The sequence below is a fragment of the Caretta caretta genome, chromosome 15, assembly GCF_965140235.1.
Source record: "Caretta caretta isolate rCarCar2 chromosome 15, rCarCar1.hap1, whole genome shotgun sequence".
Taxonomy (NCBI): Eukaryota; Metazoa; Chordata; order Testudines; family Cheloniidae; genus Caretta; species Caretta caretta.
In genome coordinates, this window is record NC_134220.1 from 21,257,572 (window position 1) to 21,278,942 (window position 21,371).

The following is a 21,371-nucleotide window of genomic DNA, read 5'->3' on the forward strand; positions in this document are numbered from 1 at the left end:
TCCGTCAGCACGAGCCAAAGCTTCTGAATGCAGTTAACCCCCAGCCCAAGGCTCATTTCAATTGACTTTGAGATCTGATGCCAACGTTTTGAACAGCTCTAGTCAAGAGCAGATTTTGGTTTCATGTCTTGTCTGAAAAGCAGCTCCTGCAAGACCCTGCACTCTCACAAAAGACGGAGGCATTGATTCAATACTAACTCGGAGAAAATAGAGTCACCTGCTGAAAACACCATACCGATTTGGGTTTCCCTTGGATGTCTGCCATCTAAGTACTGACCCTGCTTAGTGTGAAAGATCATAGTCCTTTCACCTTGGCTTACCACACATTTTCCCAGAGGTCAGCTATGTGTCTATTGTAGGGAACTCCCAGGTCTCCTTAGTCCAAGGCTAACACCTGAACTACCGAACCATCCAGTATATGCCATATAAGCACCATGAAGAAGAATTATAGCTCAGAAGTTTAGAATAAAACCTTAAATCCTCCTTAAATGCACTTTATCGCTTTTTGAAATGATGAACCTAAAAGTGAAACTAAATAAGCACATTGTAAATCTCATCACAAAAATGCACTTAGAATTTAGGAAAGTCATTTTGTCCATATAGTTTGACTGCATATAAAAATTCCTCATGGTCAAATATAAATGACATCCTGTCTTGACAGATGTCTGTAATAACCCCAGGCAGGGAGCCCCTCCACAGTGAAATAAAACAAAAGAAAAGAAATAGATAGGAGGGGAAGGAATGGGAGAGTTGAACTATAGAGCTTTGTCATTTACAACAGGCTTATTGTACATAGGATTTCCCCAGATCAAACCCAAAATCTTCACAATGTCCTCAGCTCAGATGAGAGTAGAGCTTCACCATTAAGGAAGGTGCCTACATTTTTATGCACCTTCATTGCTTCTCATGTGTTGTTTCATGACCTCAACAGTGGGGGGCAAAAAACAAGAAAACCTAAGTGTACTACTGTCCTCAGGAACATTTCTATTCTATTTTATTCAGGGCCCGTACAGTGCTATGTGACAGCCTTCCATTAGTGCATTAAGCTATGCGATTAACATCTGTCATGTAATGTAGTACTGCACTATGTTAAAACGCACTAGAGAACCAGCAGGGTCTACAAAGACCAATTAATGCACAACATGTTCGTGCAGTTTAGAAATCATACCCGCAGAGTGCACACAATCTTATTGTATAGACAAGTCCTGAGACAGATTTGGGTTATTGCTTATGTTCTGCACCAATAGTCATCAGCTTTAAGGATCTGGGAATTCCACTAACCCGTCTTGATTTCAGGTCATGTAAGTCCTCCTACTCTAAGTTTGTTTCTTCCCCCTTTAAGATTTTAGTTAGGATAAACCAAAAAAAGGTCAGACAAAACTCCTCCAACACTGTAGAGTTTAGCATGGTTTTAACCCCAAATCAAAACACCATCCCACCCCAAAATTTCCTGGGAGGAAGGACTAAATGTTTGCACAGTCCTGCCCCAGGTTTACAAACCTCCATGAACTTTTTGGTGACCTGGGACAAGTTCTGAATTCACACAGCACTAGCCAGGGCCCCACAGGAATAAGGGTAGAGCGATGGAGCCTACAGTGTAATATAGGCTGAGATTTTTTTAGAATTTGGATGCCCAATTCCCATTACAACTAATAGGATTTGGGCATCCAAATCCCATGGGGCAGCTTTAAGAATCTCAGGTATAGTGTCTAATGTTATTAGAAGAGTCATGCATTGGTGTAGGTGCAGCTTAGGTTAATGCTGCTAATACCCAGCGGTCTATGTCTCCAACTCTCCATTTCCCCAACTATGTTCCTTGAGCAAATGTATTATGAATGGTAAGAAATTCAATCTTGGAGAAACTTTCCTTCACATTGATAGGCTCTGGCAGGAGAGACGTGAGGAGAGGGGATGAGAGGATTGTCCAGTGGTTAGGACACTAGTCTGGAACTCATGAACCCAAGACCAAGTCCCTGTTCCACCACAGACTTTCTGTGTGACCTTGGGCAAGTCACTTAGTCAGCCTGTGCCTCCATTCTCTATCTGTAAAATGGGGATATTAGTATTGCCCTGCTTCACAGGTGTGTTGTGAGGATAAATACGTTAAAGATTCTGAGGCGCTCCATTACTAGGATAATGGAGATTACATACCTACCCAAGGCAGATGCACACAATTGCCTGAGGCCTCTAAATTTTGATGAAGAGAAGTGTCATCAGGCTGAGACAAGGTGCAGTGTAAATGTGGCAGCTCTTGTCCAGGGTCTGATTTAAGAAGATTAAGGGTCAATTATGGTCAGGTTGGCGTTTTTCGTTTTAATCTGAGGTATGGTATATTAGCTGGCTGCAACCTTTCCTATTGCATTCCCACCTGATCGCTGAAAGGCCTTCTCTTGTGAAACTGCACTTGGATTACTCTCTTGTGCAACATTTAGGGCAAACTTAGAAATAGAACTGGTCAGGAATTTTTCAACAAGCTATTTTTTCACCGAAAATTGCTGATTTGTCAAAAACGAAACCATTTGCAAAACAGGGTCACTTTTGACAAATCTCCCAACTAGAATAACGTTTGGAAAAAGTTGCAAAATTATCAAATATCTCATTTTGACATTTTCAAACTGGAAACTTTTGGGTTTTTGAGTCAAAAGGACTCTCTTTTTTAAAATTTTAGTATATTAAGACAAAAAAAGGATTTTTAAAAAAATCAAAATTGAAATCAAAAGTTTTGATTGTCCCAAACCCAAAGTTTTTTCATTTCAAAAAAGTGTTCAAGAGGTCAAACTTTTCCTCTGGATTCAGGACAGGAAAAAAAAAATTGACATCTCAAAAATTTTCATGGGACTGGAAAACCATTTCCCACCCAGCTCTACTTAAAAGCAAATCCGTACAACTATAACCAATGCACACTGAGACGTTTATTGTATCTTAAGAAAGATATCATTTTGGACAGAATTACAGCCTATCACTGCCAGAGATTTAGTTTAGTTTAAGGGAGGCACGAAGACCTCTCCTTTAGAAAAGATTGTTTACCCACTGCTGTGGTTCAATATTAACTATTTATGTGATTCTTCTCTTCACATTTTTATCTTCTGAATATTTCAGTATTTTATGGTTTTAATGTTCTTGTTTGTGAGGTGCTGGGAATGGCACCATAAAAAATAAAATTTACTCTGATTATTATACTATAGTTATAGAAATAATGTGATTTATTGATGGTTTTATTTCCCACTGGTATGAAAAATATACATAAAATGTGGTATTGTGTAAAGAAATATGCCTGCAGCAGAATACTGAATAATCTCTACTCTTCCATTTTCAGGTAGCAACTAAGTATTGATTGTTGTATGAATTTTTACCGTTTTTTAAAAGTGGTAACACACAGTATTTGCTATACATGCCAGAATGAATAAAATCTTGTCATATGTCTTGTCAGTAACTTAAGAATGGCCTAAATTAACAAAGCAACTAAATCCAGTATTAACACTGCCACTTAACTTACCCATTAAGTTTAGGTATTGCAGAAGTTACACCATGTAAAAATCACATGCACCATTCCACATTGATCCCTACAGTTTCAATGCATTTTTCATCAATCTTATAGTTGTTTTGTTCATTCATGTAACATTTTCAATCTTTTCCTCTAAATCATTACCTTGATTGCACCAGATAATTTGTGACTTGCACCATAATTTTATTTGTCATTTTAATCTTCTACAGCATCAGCATACTGTGAGGGCTCTAAAATATTCTCAGTGGAAAAAATTGCTTAGGGGAGACAGTCAAACAATAGATGGACAGACGGGTGAAAACAACCGAAAGATGAAAACCACCATGTGTTGTAGTTTATAATTTTTCCAAAGCGTATTTTTTTAATTAATGTTCAGGAAGCACTGAAATGTATTGCAACTTTTATAAAGCCTTTGCATGCTGTAGATTTAAAGGATATGGGTAGTATTGCCAGCCACAGGTACTCAAAAGTCATAAGGACCAGACCCTCAAAAAAAAAAAAAAATCAAGAGACTTGTTAAAATAAAGTTTGAGGTTCTTTCATTTGCCTTCTAGTGTTTCACCCTTTAGGAGTCTCATTTTCAAGCTTTTCTCTTCAACCTCAAAGGCTAGAACTTTTTTTTAAATAATGAAATATGAGATTCTGATGTACTGTATTCACACAACTCCAGCAGCTCAGGCTTTAAGAAAAGCATCCAGTATTGCAAGACTCATGGTAAAAATCATGCAAGTTGGCAACACTGCTGGACCCAAAGCATGCTAGGTGCTTTACAGACCAATAAAAAACCATCCTGTGCCCTGAAGAGCTTGCAAACTAAAAGCCAATGCCTGCTCCTACAAACACTTACTACCAAAGTACTTCCATCAGATTACCAGCCATATAGTACTTACTACATGAATAAACTATGTTTAGGATCTGTCCCTCGGAATAGAAATAATGGGAGGGATTTTCAAGAGTGCTCAGCACTGGCTTAACCCTGCTCCCAGGGCATGTCTACATTCCAAATGACAAGTGCTTCTGAATATCCCATCCAACATTACTAATTAAAACAACAGAAATAGGAAGGATAGAGAGGAGGGGCAAGGGCTACCACAAAAGATCATGTGGTTTCCTTTGGTTATTTAGGCACCATCCTAATGGTTCTGTATCTTTTTTTCTCCCCTGTATTTATAATTTACGGGCTGAATCATATCCCCTAGACCCATGCATGGAGAAAGCGCGCTGCATACAGATTTCCCCCCACCCCATTGTAGGGAAGGGTGTCTGGTCACCCAGAATTCTCAGAGAGGCATGAGAAACTTTGAACAATGTCCCTGGCCCCCCTCTTGATTCCCTGGGATCCAAGCAGATCCTTGGAGATCCATCTGGTCTGAGGGCAAGCCTGAAGCCTGTTTTGTGGGGAGTAATCAATCCCCTCTGCACCTGATGGAATGAATGCAGGGAAATATCAGTGAGAAAAAAGCTTACTGAGAAATCGTCCCCTTTAGCATCCTCCTGAATTTTCCTGATTTGGTGGGCGGGGGGCTGATGGGAGTTGCCAATGATAGTATTTGGAGGGTGCAGGGAGCGGGGGGGGAGGAGGACTGGAGGAGAGTTAAGAGAAAAGGGGTCGGTGATATGGTGGGAGGAAAGGAAGAGATAGGATTTGTGGGAGAAAAATAAGCAGAAGGGAGGAGAGATGAGGAAAACAAAGGTGTTGCTAAAGATAAGAGGAAGGGAGCATGGCATAGGGAGCAGTGCATAGTGAGATAAGGAAGCAGAGAGCACAGTTTAGCCTGAGTAAAAACTCCTGGATTGGGCCCCCAGTCTGTGTAGTATTTATTTAAACCACACCCCACTTGGTGTAACCAACCCTATAACACATCTGGCAAATATTTTAGCTGTCTGTTGACAGTTTTTTGAATCCAGTAACAAAATACAAAAGAAAAAAAATTAAATGTTATATCACAGCGGGGGGAGAGGCAGGGGGAAGAGGTTGAGAATGCTGATGGCTTGCAGCTACAGCAAAGCCTGTAGCAGCCTCTCCAGTGTCTATGAGCCATGGAAGTTGATCTTGCATATTGTACACACATATATAAAAAAAAAATCATTTGACTCCAAACCTAGGCTGCATGATTTTAGGCAAGGCTGCCTTGGGTAAATTCTTCCCTTTTAAACCTATGAGGTATTTTTATTAGTTATTCCGGGGATGGAGACTAACCCACAATAACCGGCACCAAGTTAAGGATGCCATGTGGAATTGTGTTGTCCATCTTTTTATCGAAGCGCAAGAGTTTAAGATGGGGTATTCACAGTATTCGGTGGGGACACAGGGGAGGTCAGAACTACCCTGAAATGCAAAAATAAGGGGCCTCTCAAACATAGCAGGCCCAAAGTTTCAACCTGGCTTTGGTTTACTTTGCGTCACTATTGTTTGTTCATTTAATAGAGGGCCTTGCACAAACCTCAGATCACATTATGGGATTACAAGCAATGGGCCACCTTCTGCTCTCATTTACGCAGTGTAAAACCAAAGTAATGTCATAGACTTCTGTGGAGGTGCTCTGGATAATAAAACTATTTATCCAGAGATAATTGCTCATGGAAAAAATGCCAACATTCTCAACAAATATTATTTACAACCCTTTATTCAGAGACTCACAGGTTTTAAGGCCAGAAGGGACCATTAATCATCTAGGACTAACCTGTATAACACAGGCCATTGAATTTCACCCAGCTTTCCCAGCTCCGGGCAACTGCAGTGGCCTGTTTGGCTCAGGGGGATTTACATCAGTGTAACCAAGTGCAGAATTGGGCCCTGGGTACATATCTTACAGGGATAACTTCACTTCCCCTGCCAGCAAAATCCCAGGTTCAGGGTGAGATTTAGCGGTCCTATTCTGCACCCACAGAAATCCGTTAATAGTTCCCATTGACTAACGGTACACATTAGCAGCACCAGCAACACAACACAACTGTATAGGGCCAAGAAACAAAAGAAAATCCACTGAAAGCGGCCAAAAGGGAACTTTAGATAGGAAGATAAATTAAACATACTGGCAATTGGTATAAGCTATCCTGCCCTTAACCGCTTTGAGTCCCTATTAACGGACACCCTTATTCTTTTGAAAAGTGTTTTGGGATCATTAGTGGATATGACCTTGTTTTTACATCTCATCCTAAAAAAGTCATCTGCAGCAGTGCTATACAGATCTCTGTGAATAACTGATTTTTTGGTTCATTGGCAGTTCAAAAAAAAAAATCAATCAGGGGAAAAAATTGGTTTGGGACAAATTGAATTGAAATTTTTTTTGAAATTTCAGGTGAACTTAGAGTCAGAAAAATATTAGTTTCCTGTCAAATGAAATCTCAAAACAAAAAAGTCATTTCTAAAAATTTCAAAATGTAACGCTTTGCCTTCACAGGATTCCTCTCTTCCACCCCCCTTTTTGCCACAAACAATTTGGCAAAACGGACACAAAAATCACAAAATTTGTGTTGCCAAATCTGCATTTTTCTCCAAAAAAAAGTTTTGTCCAAAAAATTTCACCCAGCTCTCATGCAATGTCCTGTTGGGATATTGATTTGACTCTTATTCAGAGGGAAGAATACCACCTTTTTTAATTGCTAGCACCAGTATCTGCAGCGTCTTGGACATATTCCAGCTGGCCACATCCAGCTCATAGCTTGTGAGATCTAACACAGCCTTTGTTGGCATTTAGGAGGATTCACAAAGAGGCTTTTAAAAATACACAAGTTAATTCTAAAAAACATCTGGGGAGGCAAAATCCTTGTGTTTGTTTGGGTTTTTTAGGTCTGGCAAAACGACAAAAGTGAGAGTGGTGGAAGGAAACCATGTTTTTAGACCTATTTCAGAGAACAGTCCCTAACGCTCCAAGGACATTTATCTGCCAGTCTCCTAGCCTTTGCAAGTCACTAACAAGAAGTAAATCAAGACAGCCTTTCCTGAGTCTTGGCTTCTCCACATGAACTGATCAAGTGACACTCGCAATATGAATCGGAACACTCCTGCACTTTCTGTGCATCATGCCATTCCTGTCTCTCGAGTGCACTCTAGCTAATAAGTAAAATCAGCAATGACACATCTGATGCTTTGTAGAAATCACAGGTAGTCAATTTCATAACTCAGTACTACAGCTTTAGGATCCAGTCCTACACCCGGTGATGATAAATGCAAAATTCCTCTTCACTGTCATGACTATAATACCAAGTCCTTAGTCACTAGCATGCTGAAGAGCCCCCTTCTAAATCTGAACAGCAACCTTTGGTAAAGGGACTTCATACACTAGTCTCCTAAATTTGAAACCAGCAAGACAACACATCCGTTTGTTATGCTGCAGTGCTTGCAGGATCATTTCTGTTCTCTCTGTGCTAAGGGACATTGTTTTGGAACACAGGAGGCCTGATTCTGCTCTCACAATAACCAGTTAAATGCTGTCTAATTCCATTGATTTGAGTGGAATTACTCCTAATTTAAACTGGTATGCGTGAATAAAAAAAATCTATGTGGGTTTTTTTCATATCTAGCTGTAAACTGTTTTAACTCAATAATTGGCAAAGTCAGAAATTAGAACTTTAGAGAGAACTTCCATTTGCAAAATAAGGACCTTGTGTTAACTACTTACACCTCATAACTTTGTGTTCCCTGTGTAATAATTAGAGCTGTTTTTAACAAAGTTTTTTCAGCAAAAAATGGCTTTAAAAAATAGAGTATCTTGAGGATCCTAGATGATCTGTCATCCAAATACAGATATGACCCAACTCTACTTAGCTCATGACATCTGATAGGATTACAGCATAATAAAAACAAATAGTAATAATGATGGCAAAGCACTCACCTTCAGGTCCACACATTTCTGGATTACTAATGCAAGAGTTTTGGGAGTTTCCAAAGATGAGAAAGGTAACTCTTTTTGGTTCAGTGAGGTAAATTCCTTTGTTGACCATTCCTTCTACAATATCTAAGGAAGGAAAATTAAAATGTAGTCCTTTAACATTCTCGTGCACTGACAGCTTCTTGGGACATGACTCAAATGACTCAAGCATTTTTAATATGTTTATCTTTCTATCCCCCTTTTTCAGGATAAAATAAATGAAAGGTACAGCTTACAGTCTTATCATGTATAGTCTGTAAAAATGATATTGATATTGATATCTGCCCTCCCCAATCCCCTGTTCAACTAAATCATTTGTATAGCTGAACCAGCATGGCCAGAAATTACTACTTGAAAATAGTCTGAGTGAAGTTTATGTATCCAGAGTTCTGAAAACAAGCGGCACTTTATAGGGTATTTTTGGCTAATCAGGAAATTCTTCTCTCCCGCCCCTCAGAAAATTTGACAAAAAACTTATTTTTTCCTCCCACAAACATTTCTGTTTTAGAAAATGGCTTTTTGACCATTTTTGATCAAAAAGGCTATATTAAAGGAAGATATTAGACCTACTCTAGCAAGAAGGCAGAAATACATGTATGTTCTTTTGAGAGACCCAGGGGCATGACTTTTTATTAGCATCCAAAAAGGCTCTGTTTCCATTTATCATGTGTAACTCCTTGTGATTTCTTAGGGCCTATCTTCTTCACTGCTTTTAAAAAAAAACCCACAGTTTTTTACCTCAGGTTAACTAATGGAGGTGAGCTATCCAGAGGTAAAAATCACAGCACTTTAGGTTTATCAAGAGGTAAACTTGCCGCAGATAATCTCAGACCTGGGTATAGGGCGGACCTTGGCAAATTTACCTTGCAATAGAACTGAAGTGCTTTGACTTCATTGTGTTTTTACCTCAGGATACTCATGCACGTTAGTTACCCAGAGGTAAAACACGCAGGTTTTTTAATACTGAAGACAAGTTCTTAGTAACACTTCATACAGCAGGATACAAAATACCACATGGATTTTCTTTATTTACAGTTTAGGGAGGAAGAATGTAATTGCCTGATTTGGAATTTGTCCTGGACAGTACTGTTAATAACATCACTTTTGCAAACAGTGCCATGGATCTATAATGACAGTGAGAATTCAGGATCTTTGTTTTATGTCTTCTCCAAAATACTGCATTCTGAAAAAGGCACTTTCAGGATTAGGGTTGTCCAATGGACAGGCAGTGGGAAGAGTAATTTGGTGTTGTTCCTGCTAAGAGATACAGATACAGGGCTATGGTTGGTATCTGCAATCACCAGGATGTAACAATAGAGATACGGAAAGATTGTGTATGGCCCTAGCACAGATGCATGGTGAAGGACCAAGGCATAAGGAGCCTTTTTAATATGTACCCTCTGTTCTTGGGTCCAACTCAATAACAGTCCATGCGCAAGGAGAATACAGAGTCTTGACCCTCTGGCACCCCTGAATCACCCCAAAGATGTAGAGGCAGGGCTATGGCCCCATTTCCCTCTACACTTATCCAGAGAGATGGCTAGGTATGCTATAGGAAATGGGCTTTATCACCCTAAAGATGGTGCAACATATGCATTCCCCCTGTGACTGGAGGATATTATGTCTCTTGAGCCTAATCTTAAAGCTGTCCATATTCAGTTGAAACCAAGACGTGGGGCAGCCAACAGCCAAGTAACCGGTTCCGCACTCTGGGGCAAAGAGGACAGGCTGGTGTAGGGAGGTGTAAAGGACACCTTCAGGGAATCTGGCCCAAAACATTTCTTGATTCACCCAAAATCTACTGGGTGAATCAAGAAATGTTTTTCTAACAGCCAGCTGTAAATTGATACCTAATTCTGAGGTAGATAGCTGGTCAGATTCCAACTGCAGTTACATTAGTATAAATTTAGAGAAACCATACTGAATTCCGTGAAGTGAATCCAGGTTTATACTGGTGCAAGTGAGCGAAGATTCCCAATAAGTTTTTATCGTAAGTGCCTGCCGGGGTAGTCATTTTCCACTCAGCTGATTCTCCCTTTGATCTATTGGCTGATGTAGACGTAAAACAGTTGTTGTTGTTTTCAATGAAAACACCCACCACACACACCTGCATGTCTTCCACCTGTTTTTTCTATTATTTTAATCAGAAATGTCATGATGGGTAGCTCCCATTTTCCCTTGCATCCTGCAGAATTGTTTGAAGTTTCTCTTTTTTTAACACGTTACTTTAAAGGCTACAGATTGAAGAAAAACAGCTCTTTTTTCTTTTAACTTTATAAAAAACAGAGTACGTTTAACTCCTTTAAACAGATAGTTCAAATTACATTGAAATTTCATGCCAACTGATTTTTTTTTTCAGTGCCCATGTTTACAATTCATCTCAAAGGTTTTGGGGTTTATTGGGCTTTTGAGGACAAACCCTACTCTCCTTAGTTATGTGAGTAGTTCCATTGAACCCAGTGGAACCACTCAGATGAGCAAGAACTGCATGATCAGTACATAGCCAAGCCAAATTCTGCTTGCTTACATCACTGTAAAGCCAGAGTTACTAAATAACATCACAGCAGTTTTTCCAGATTTATGCCAGCATAACTGAGAACAGAATTTGGCCCATAAACTCCAGAGGATCATTTAAGAATGAACCGAACAGTGTTAACTTCGAACCCAACATTATCAGACTAGTCCAAGTTTGACAAATGCAGAAAAAAAATACTTGAATCCTCACCTACGGTTGCAGAGAAGTTAGAGTAGGCAGAGTCATTGGTATATACAAAGGTAGAATTATGGGAAGGAAGCACAGTGAAGTTGTGGATTCTTAAAGCTGGGTGGAACAACAAAAGAAAATAAGCAAAACAATGAACAAACACAAAATCAATATGAATTGTCCAGTCCATATCTCTCAACACAGCATAGATCAAATGTTACTCAGTGGCCCTTTAAACTATAACATTCTAGCATTCTATAACATCCTCCATCTTTTTTTCCCCTCAAAGGGCTTGTCTGCACATAAAGGGTGTTCCACTTTAACGATAGTATAGTTAAAGTGGTACAACTGCCCGCAACGTAGACACAGTTGTATGTTTTACACCAGTGTAGCTATTCCCTTGGGGAAGGGAAATAAACTATAACTGCATCCACACTAGGGGATGTATTGGTATAAATATATCAGTTTTTAAAAAAAAATAATAATAATAATCATCTCCTGAAACCAACATAGTTATTCTGGTTCAAAATCTGTATGTAGACCAAGCCTAAGGGAAACTGACATGCAGATGACATTATCAGTAACTTCAAAACGACAGCATCAAAAAAAATCATATTTTGGTCTGCAGATATTTTACCTATATAATTTTAAGAGTCCTAAATTATAAAAGTTATTAGAGAAAAACATATTTCTATTGTTTTGATTTGCTTATTTTGTACTTTTGACAGCATTTTGCATGCAGTCATTTTCACTGTTTGTCCTGCACGGACAGTTAAGACTTGATTCAAAGCCCATTGAAGTCAATTGAAAGACATTTGTTGACTTTGAATCAGTCCCAAAATCAGTGGAGTATTTCATATAGCAAAAGAAGAGAAAAAAATTTATTTTAAAATAGAAAAATATCAATGTAAAACTGCAGGAAAAAAGTTAGCAGAGGGACAAAGGTTCAGATGCAGCACCTGAAAATACCTTTAAACCCTTTAGATTTTTTTTAATTCACTAGATTCCAAATCAGTGGATGTCCCTTTAATTTCCTCAGTCAGTTCTGCCATTAGGCTATTACCACTATAGACCCGAGATAACAGCCAGTCAGTATGGAAAGTGCACAAAAATAACCTAATTTGGTGATACTGACTCCCAAAACAGTGAGCCGTTGAGAGGTATGAAACTGGATTCCAGCCACACAATGACTTCAACAAATAAAATGGATTAACATGAAGGACAAGATTATGATGCTCCAAGGTTTTATGAGAAGAAACATGGGATGAAAACAATTGCATGAAATTACAAGTGGAAAAAATAATATGAGAGACTCTAGCAATGAATAAAAGAGTTGCATAATCATAGAGTGGTATCAAAAAGCAGGAAAATGGTAACCTGCAGCAGAATACAGCAATAAAGAAACCCTTTCTTGTGTCTCAGAATCAGCCTTCAGATGCAGGCATGCAACTCCCATTGAAGCCAATGGGAATTATATGCATGTATTGGAGGATAGAATATAAGCAACTGCAAACTAAGAAAAGGGATTATCTACAACAACATTAAGGAAAGAATTCAACATCAGAAAAAAAAATCACACAAAAGAACAAACATTTTTTGATGTTTTTGGCACCCTTCCAGAAAACACACTGTGGTCCAATCCTGGAAACCTTCACTGACACGAGTAATCCTTATTCATACAGGTCATCCCACTGATTGCAATAGAAGCGTTCATGTGAGCAAGTGCTTTTCACCATGAGTGAACGTTTCTAGGATCAGGCCCTATAAATTGAACTATTTGAATATGCTTGAAATGGCTTCTGAATTTCAGCAGTTATCACTCCTTTTGAAAAAGAGCACTTCCTAGCCTCAACTGTGTATTTCTTGCTCTTATTAATTATTATTAATTATTAAGAGCTGCATTTCAGGTTAGTTTTCGCAACACCTAAGTCCCTTTGTGAATCTAGCCCAGGGCCTACAGGAGTTAAGCATTCAACTTCCATTGTAAATCAATATGACACCGAACTCCTTTGGGACTAGTGAAAATCCCACCCACTCTGTGTATTTGTGCATGGGCAAGTATACACCAAAGCAACTAACAATAATAGGATTTTAATGACACTTTGGAACACACAACAATTTCTCTTCATAACCGTAAGAATGTGTAGGATGCTCATAAAATGTCTGAGAATACTTTGAAAAAAAAAATTACAGCTTTGAAATGCAAAATCATTTGGACTGTCAAAACGTTTGATGAATAATTAGATCTCAGCTGCCATGGCTTTAGCTCTAATCTATTTAGCTTTCATATCTCCAGCTCCCTTGCTACTTACTGACTCTCACAAATACTTATGTTACTGTCATTGTCACGAGTCCTGCTTCTACCTCCATTTGTATCCCGAAACTCATGGATTCCGTCCATATCTTCCAGGGGCCAGTAGTGGGACGCTGTCTGTAAAACTTCAAACCCTTTCAAGGAAACACAAATTTTAAAAGGTCAGAAACGCAGGATTCGAGGTCAAGTGTAACAAGTCTCCACAGATGCTTCAATGTAGAAACCAGAAAAAGAGAGGGGGATCAAATGGTTAGGCAAAATAAAACATTTTATGTAAACTATGCACTGCATACAAGGAGCGAGCATTTGAAATAGAGCAAAATAAATAAATAGCAATGGGGATTAAAGCCATGTGTTATGCAACAAGATTTCTGATCGCACATTGCGGGGGACCCGTTTTTAAAAGCTGTGTACTTACTCTACCTTCGCTGCAGTAGAAACAGGTTGTGGCCTAGTGGCTAGAGAGGAACTTGTGGACATTGTCTATCTTGATTTTAGTAAGACTTTTGACATAGTCTGGCATGACATTCTCATAAGCAGATCAGGGAACTGTGGTCTAGATGAAATTACTATAAGGTGGGTGCAAAACTGGTTGAAAGACCATATCAACAGTCCGCTGTCAAATTGGGGGGATAGTGGGGTCCCATAAAGATCTGTGCTGGGTCTATGACTATTAATATTTTGCTTAATGATTTGGATAAGGGAGAAGATATTATGTTCATAAAATCTGTGGATGACACCAAGCTGGGAGGATTTGCCAGCATTTGAAGGACAGGGTTAGAATTTAAAACAATCTTTACAAATAGGAGGATTGGTCTGAAATTAAAAAGATGACATTCAATAAAGACAAGTGCAAAGTACTAGACTTGGGCATTTGATTTTCCCCCCTTCCTAACTACAAAATGGAGAATAACTGACTAGTCAGTAATCGGTTACTGAAAAGGACCTGAGGGTACAGTGAATCACAAGTTGAACATGAGCCAACAATATGATGCAGTTGCAAAAAAATACAACTCAGAATGATATTAGCCTAACAGGGTGTTGTATATCAGACTCAGAAGATGGTTTGCACGGATAAGGCCTTAGCTGGAGTACTATCTCCAGTTCTGGGCACCACACTTTCAGAAAAATTTGTAGACAAACAGGAGAGAGAGTCCAGATGAGAGCAACAAAAAATGATAAGAAGTTTAGAAAACCTGACCTATGAGGAAGCAAAAGTTAAAAAAAAAAAAACTGGGCTTGTTTAGTCTTGAGAAAAAGAAGACTGATGGGGGACCTGATAAGGCTTCAAATATATTAAGTGCTGTTATAAAGAGGACAGTGATTAGTTGTTCTCCATGTTCACTGACGGTAGGACGCAAAGTAATGGGCTAAATCAGTAGCAAGGGAGATTTAGGTTAGATATTAGGGAAAAACTTTCTAAATATAAGGATAGTTAAGCTCTGGAATAGGTTTCCAAGGGAGGTTATGGAATCCCCATCATTGGAAGTTTTTAAGAACAGGTTAGATGGACACCAGCCCGGATGGTCTAGGTTTACTTGCTCCTGCTTCAGCATAGGGTCCTGGATTAGACTACTTCCTCATTACCTGTCCAGTCCTAGATTTCTGATTCTATGTTGCATAATGATAGAAGACCTGACCCTCAGCTGGTGGAAATCAGCATGGCTGTACTGAAGTCACATTCTGACTTATACCAGCTGAGGATTTGATCCTAATATTTTAATTTAACAAATACATTTCTATATTTCATGCACCCCCACACATACCCATAAAGCTTAAGCCACAATGTTTAGATCATTTTAAGGACAATATCCAGAGAGGGCCCCAAATGTCATACAGGGCAATGTGCAGAATGGCAGTTTCCTTTCTACAGCACCCTTTCTCCTTTTCTTACACCTGTGGGAGCCTCTCCACATGTGTTCCAGCTCTGCAGAATTCAAGGGGCGCATGGAAGAGGCAGCTGAGTGCCTTAAGACTCTTCCCCCTCTCCCCAAAACCCACAGGGGAAGGCAGCACAAGTTAACACACCTTGAGGCTATACTGATCTGTTTGGTTTTCACTTCTAGCCTGTGAAGACCTTCCTCTACTGATGGGTGTTGAGCAACCCCAGTAAATTGACTGCTGGAAGCATGGATTCTGCAGGGGCCATGTTGTCCAGGTTTTGGGGCAAGCCAGGGAGGTGGAAACCAGCAGCAGAAACACAGGCAAGGGATACGCCATGGGGATTTTGGGAGGGTGCATAGGTTAAGATGTCAGAACTACACTCTTCACTGGAAGGAGTTTCCTGACTGGGTCCCAGAATATTTAGTGGCATTGGAAAATAGTTAACTGCTCTGCATGCAGCAGCTGCTATTTCTTCAGAACCTTCTTTTCCCCAAAAAGTGAAAAATAAATCTTATGGCTAACAGGAACATTTTGTTTCCCTAAACGTCTTCTTCAGTTGCAGATGGTTACACTGAGCTCCAGGTGGACAAGCTGACAAAAGAAGAACATCTGATGGTTCCCATTTTCCAATGGCAGATTTATCTAGAGAATCTAATTGATGTCAACTAGAGAACACTTTAGGGAGATGTGAATTCTCAAGCTGGAGCAGAAACAGATTGGCCAGAGCAATTAAATGGCGTGTTAAGGTAATGCTCTATTTTAAGGGTCGAACATTAATAATAAAGGCAAATACAGATTGTATTTTATGTTATATTATTATTTGTAAGAAACTTTTTTATTCCTAGAATAACTAATTTAGCAAGCTGTGCTGGAAAAGAATGTGTAATCAACCAGAGCAATGAAAGTTGTAGGAGAATGAAACAGTCATACAGTAAAACCCTCTTGCTATTGCAAATGAGCGTTGGTTCTTTTGTCCATCATGGTGGCAAATAATTCTATTGGCATAAATTAATCTGTTTATGCTTTTTTTGTGGGGTGGGGTGGGGGAAGACATCTACAAATCCAGCATTTACAGAGGTTACATTTTTTTTTACTATTTTTTCAGTTGTGTTTTCAATTGAATTTTGTGCTAGTTTGGAAGTACCAGAGAGCCAAGTCTTCTATTAAACCACAAAACAGATACACCAGGAATAGTAGAGCTGGTTGGAACATTTTTGCCAAAATGAAATTTCAACAACATATGCTCTTTCATTGAAGATGAAACATTTTGCAGGGACTTATCAGTTTCCAATAAACTGTTGTGGCGAAGGGGGAGGCGGGGGAGAGAGAGACTATAGCTGGCTGGTTAGCTGGGACGCAAGCGATCGAGGTTTGAGTCCCTACTCTGCTGGTATCGGAGTGATCTGGGATGAAAAACACTAGCCTGGTTCAGGGAAGGCAGGACTTGAACCTAGAAGTCCCACAGCGTAAGCCAGTGCCCTAACCACCCAACTATAGAGCAAAACACACAAAAGTCTTTCCTTCCAATGCAGAACAAAAACAAATTTCAAAACCAGCTACAAGACAAACTGTTGTCTTCCAGTCACCTTCAATGGCTAAATGCCTAGAATGTACTCACACCCCCTACCCAACTGCTCTTTGTCCCAGGCATGTCACTATATCTTCTTCCATGCCTAGAACCCCCTCACTGGTCTTGCTTGCCAAATGATAGCCCTATCGTTCTTCAGCTCCCTGCACAAAACCTAGTACTTCTGCTAAACCTTTCCATGTTAGCATCTTGCCTCATTTCTTCCCCGCCAAAAAAGCAGCAGAGAGGAGTAAAAGAGAGGAAAAACAAAACAAGCCAACTACAAGAAAACCTACCTCCCTACCTTTCACATGTGTACACACACACACACTAACATATATTATTGCGATGCATATTTGCTATTATGTTTGGACTGCACTTTGGAGGCCCAGTTGAAGACTTGGTCCTGCAAACTCTTATTAACAAGAGTAGTCCCATGTAAGCCAGTAGGACTGCTCACATAAGGAGAAGCTCACAAAAGGTAAGAAGTGGCTTCAGTGGGATTACCCAAGTAGTAAAGTACTACTACTGATCCCAAAAAAGGGTATCAGAATGATTTAGTGTGGCCCTCTCATATAAATAACTCTCACTCGTCTAGAATTTCTTTAGGTTCCCTAGCAATCTCTCAGGGACCTAAGGAAGGACAGGGGGTGGGAAACAGAAAGGCAAGTTGAAAACAGAGTGAGCATAGTAACAGGGGTGCAGAACTTGCCCAAATGAACATACAGTACGTATGCTAGCCAAACATTCCAAAGACCTTATAAAACTTGGGTGTGTAAGTTAAAAACAAACCACAAGCAGATTTTCCCTGCCACTTGCAGCTCATCCCCAAAGCTCCATTCACCTTGACAGTGTTACAGGGGTTCTGTCATCATATGGACCCAGGTTTTGGACACACAGGGATTTTTTTTCATTTTCATTGTAAACTTGAAGGGTTTTGTCCACCCCTTCCGTGAAACCGTAGCCAGCACAAAGAATGTCTTGCTTTAGATTTTGCTCTCTTCTCTGTCCCCTTGACACAATTTCAGAGCTGTAATGGTTGAAGACTGTAGGGTTCTTTTGGATTAGGGAATCGTGCTGATGTGATTACTAAACACCACAGCAGAGGCAGGGGAGGGTTGTGCAACAATCAGAAGTGGTAAATTTAGGCCTGTGTAACTAAGGCAGCTTCATTTGCTGCAGCCCTGCTTCACACCTAACCTGCCAGCCCAAGTATTATCCTGTTTAACCATCCATCTAACACCACTGATTATACAAGAAACTAGAATCCCCATCTGCCCTCCTTGCCTAGAAACATTTGCAGTGGTCAGAGAACCTCTCTCAAAGAAACTACAGCCTGAGAAAGCATGTCATTGGTACACAGTGATACAGGTGTGGATGAGGCGAAATGGTGCCACACATATTACTTTGCATACTTGCAAAACCTATGACCTAGCTGGGAGACAGAAAGATAAACCACAAGAGACACACGCACTCTTGTAATCTGAACTAATTTCCTGAACAACCATCCAAAGCCCCTGCTCCTCCTGGGAGTTTAGGTGTGAAAAGGATCCCAAGGGAATGAGGTATAGGATTAGGAGGGGGCTTATTTTCCTTTGGGTCCCTGAAGCTTTGGCATGTGCCCTAGTTCTGTCTTCCAAGAGCATACACCGGCACCCTCCAGAGGAAATGAGGGCAGCAGCTTTCCAGGGCACCAGGAGACTCTACATGGGCAGATGATGCTGACCCAATTTTTCTATCTGCTTCCCATGAAGTCTAGCAGCTCCAACTCTTTTTGACAGCAAACCGGGCAAAGCATAGAGCGTGCATACTGGTTTGCGATGCTCCTTTGCGCAGATATCTACCACTCCCAATAAAATTTAATTTTCAAATGAGTGAGGAATGAGAAAAGGGATTCAGAGCTACCAAAGAAAATCAAAAAAGCCAAAGAGAAAATGAACAGATAGGAATAACTAACCGCGACACAACACGGCACTTCATTATCGTTAGCTGTATTACACTAGCACCTAGAGGCCCCAACTGAGATCAGAGCCCCATTTTGCAAAACATTCTACAAACGCATCGGGAGAGTCCCTACCTCAAAAGCCTACCGTCCTAACAGACAAACCTAGGGAGGGAAAACAAACACAGAGGGGGAACTGACCTACCTAGCATCAGACAACAGACCAGTGGCAGAGCCAGGACTAGAATGCAGATCTTTCCGATTCCCAGTCCAGCATCTTATGCATTAAGCCACACTGCCACTCCAGCTGATGACCAATCCATCCTGAGGGGGCTATAACAGTTTGAAAACCACTACTATACCTGCTCCCTGGATATCCCTTTTGTTTTGTAACCACCATTAAGGATCTGTCTATGCTATCCATAGAACCAAGCCAGAAGACCAAATTACAACATAGTTCAAATCCATAGTATGATTTAGGGATCCGGGTGATGCTACATCCCCATACTAGGTTTCCAAACTACAAAATTGTAACTGTTCTATAACCGGGTTGCCCAATATATAAAGTTGAGCTAAAACCTAGGTTTCTTATATTGCTTCACCAGCTAAAGGTTGACCAGCCTTATCTATAGGAATTGAGGCCATGAATTAACATTTGCTAGACGAAGGAGAAACAAAAGAAACTCACATGAGCAAGGGCAATAGTTTAGGCATACTGTAATTAGGACTGAGATAACAAGGCGGGGGTGGGACAGACATATTGCAATAGCACCATAGAGCTTTTCTTGCTAGAAGCAGGATTTTAATTTTGTAAGTACATACGTACATACGTACGGGTAGGAATTAAAAGCACAAGGCAGTCTGTGGATTGGTTAAAGAGTAAGGTTGTACTTGTACACCACCATGAGGTTAAACTGTGTGTGTGTGTGAATGGAAGATCTTTCCAGTTACAGACACACAAAATTAGTCAGAGTGATTTTTGCATTGAAAACAGATGACTGGAGCTCAGAAGAAAAACATGCTTACGTTCAGTCCTGAGCAAATTACACTTAATTGTAAATAAAAAGAAAGAAAGAAAGACTGAAGCTATGCAAATGCACCATAAAGTTTACAAACTGGCATCTCTAGCGGTAGAAGTCAGTGAATTTGAAGTGCTGCATGCTACCACAGCGCCGATTCCAAGAGCAGCTCAAGGTTAAAACAAAAAGTTGTAAACAGAGTCTCAAAACACAATGGTTTGTAAACTAGTGTGTGTAAATGCAAGCAGCATTTCCTTTTGTACTTGTTTATGCAGAATGTCAGTGTAGTGAGAACTGCAATTGTAATAGATTACGGTAGTCTAGTATTCTAGACTGATTGCCCTACATTATATTTTAGCACGGTACTTATTCATGCATGTAAGAAAATGAGATGTGCATATCAGAAAGCAAAAGTTTTAGTAAACATACTGTAACAATTAAGCACAAGATGGTCGTACAGTAATAATAATGATAAAACAAAAAATTTCTTACCTGGGTGTTTGGATAGTCGTGAATTGTTTCCATACACCTGCACATAAAACAAGACATTGTGAAGTGAACATATCACTAAAAGGAAATCCAAATAAATCTTAATGTTAATCATGTTCAGAATATTACCTGATATTTAGACTGAAATAGAATCAGCAAGGAATAATGACAGAGCAGAGACAACAAATTGTTCATGGTCTTTTCGAGGTTAAAAGTGCAACTGAGACCAAATTCCTTTGAGATTTCAATCACAAACACAAATTTTCCTTTGCCACTTTGTTTTCTTTTAAAAGAGGCATTTTCCACACAGGTTCAAGATGTCCATTCCTTCAGTGACAGCAAAATATGCTTCCAGATCCTTCAGAAATATTTGCCTCCTTCAAACTTGGATTCCTTTTGTTATTCATAAATGTATTACTATGATTGGAGCAAAATTATAAGATGAAATCTATTAGTTGCAAAAATGTACAGTTCCACAGAAAAAATGCATACAATTCTGCTGCAGTTGGTGCCAAAAAAGAGAGATCTTATTTTTCAACTTTTGCTTTCTATCGTTGTCTTTTACTTTCAACTGTTTTCACTTTGTGAAAGATCCGAAGTCAGTTTTGGTTCTTCAATTAAAAAAATACCTCTTTATTGTACATAAGGCAAACTCCCACTATTTCCTGGATAGGAACTGGATTGAAATGAGTTGCGAACTTCTTGCTTGTCTGACTCACGTTTGCACCTTCATCCAAGATCTCTTTGGGTGGAGAGAAAGTCTGAGTGATGTCATGCTTTCTTCTCAAACTTTGTCCCATTCTCGTACTCTATTTATATCATGTTGCTGCTGTCTCCTTTCTGGGTCCTAACACCAGCCTGCTAGGAACATGTGGAAATAAGTCAATGTAGTTCAGAAAACAGATTAAAGAAACCACTGCCCAAATTGTTTCTTGCAAGTTTGCACACTGAAAGAAGGAACAAAGCCAGTACAAATATTAATATTTCAAATTCTTAAAAGTCATAAAATAGGTTGGGGCACAAGTTTTGTGAGACAATCAACAAACCGTTTATTATAGTACTTAGCATTTATC

The 21,371-nt window shown here is 39.6% G+C and overlaps 1 protein-coding gene across 2 annotated transcripts in view; it reads right to left on the minus strand.

The window, feature by feature from the left end:
• Positions 1-21,121, minus strand: part of ADGRD1 (adhesion G protein-coupled receptor D1) — a 240,070-nt gene extending 218,949 nt beyond the window's left edge. The window contains exons 1-5 of one of the 2 annotated variants that reach the window (XM_048821726.2): positions 20,428-21,121; positions 20,302-20,338; positions 13,448-13,531; positions 11,105-11,200; positions 8,344-8,466 (exon numbers count right to left, since the gene is read on the minus strand). In XM_048821726.2, coding sequence (XP_048677683.1) covers positions 8,344-8,466; positions 11,105-11,200; positions 13,448-13,531; positions 20,302-20,338; positions 20,428-20,493 — 406 coding nt within the window. In that variant the 5' untranslated portion in view covers positions 20,494-21,121. The remainder of the gene's footprint in view (positions 1-8,343; positions 8,467-11,104; positions 11,201-13,447; positions 13,532-20,301; positions 20,339-20,427) is intronic. The other variant, XM_048821725.2, reaches the window with a different exon arrangement.
• Positions 21,122-21,371: the final 250 nt, after the last annotated feature.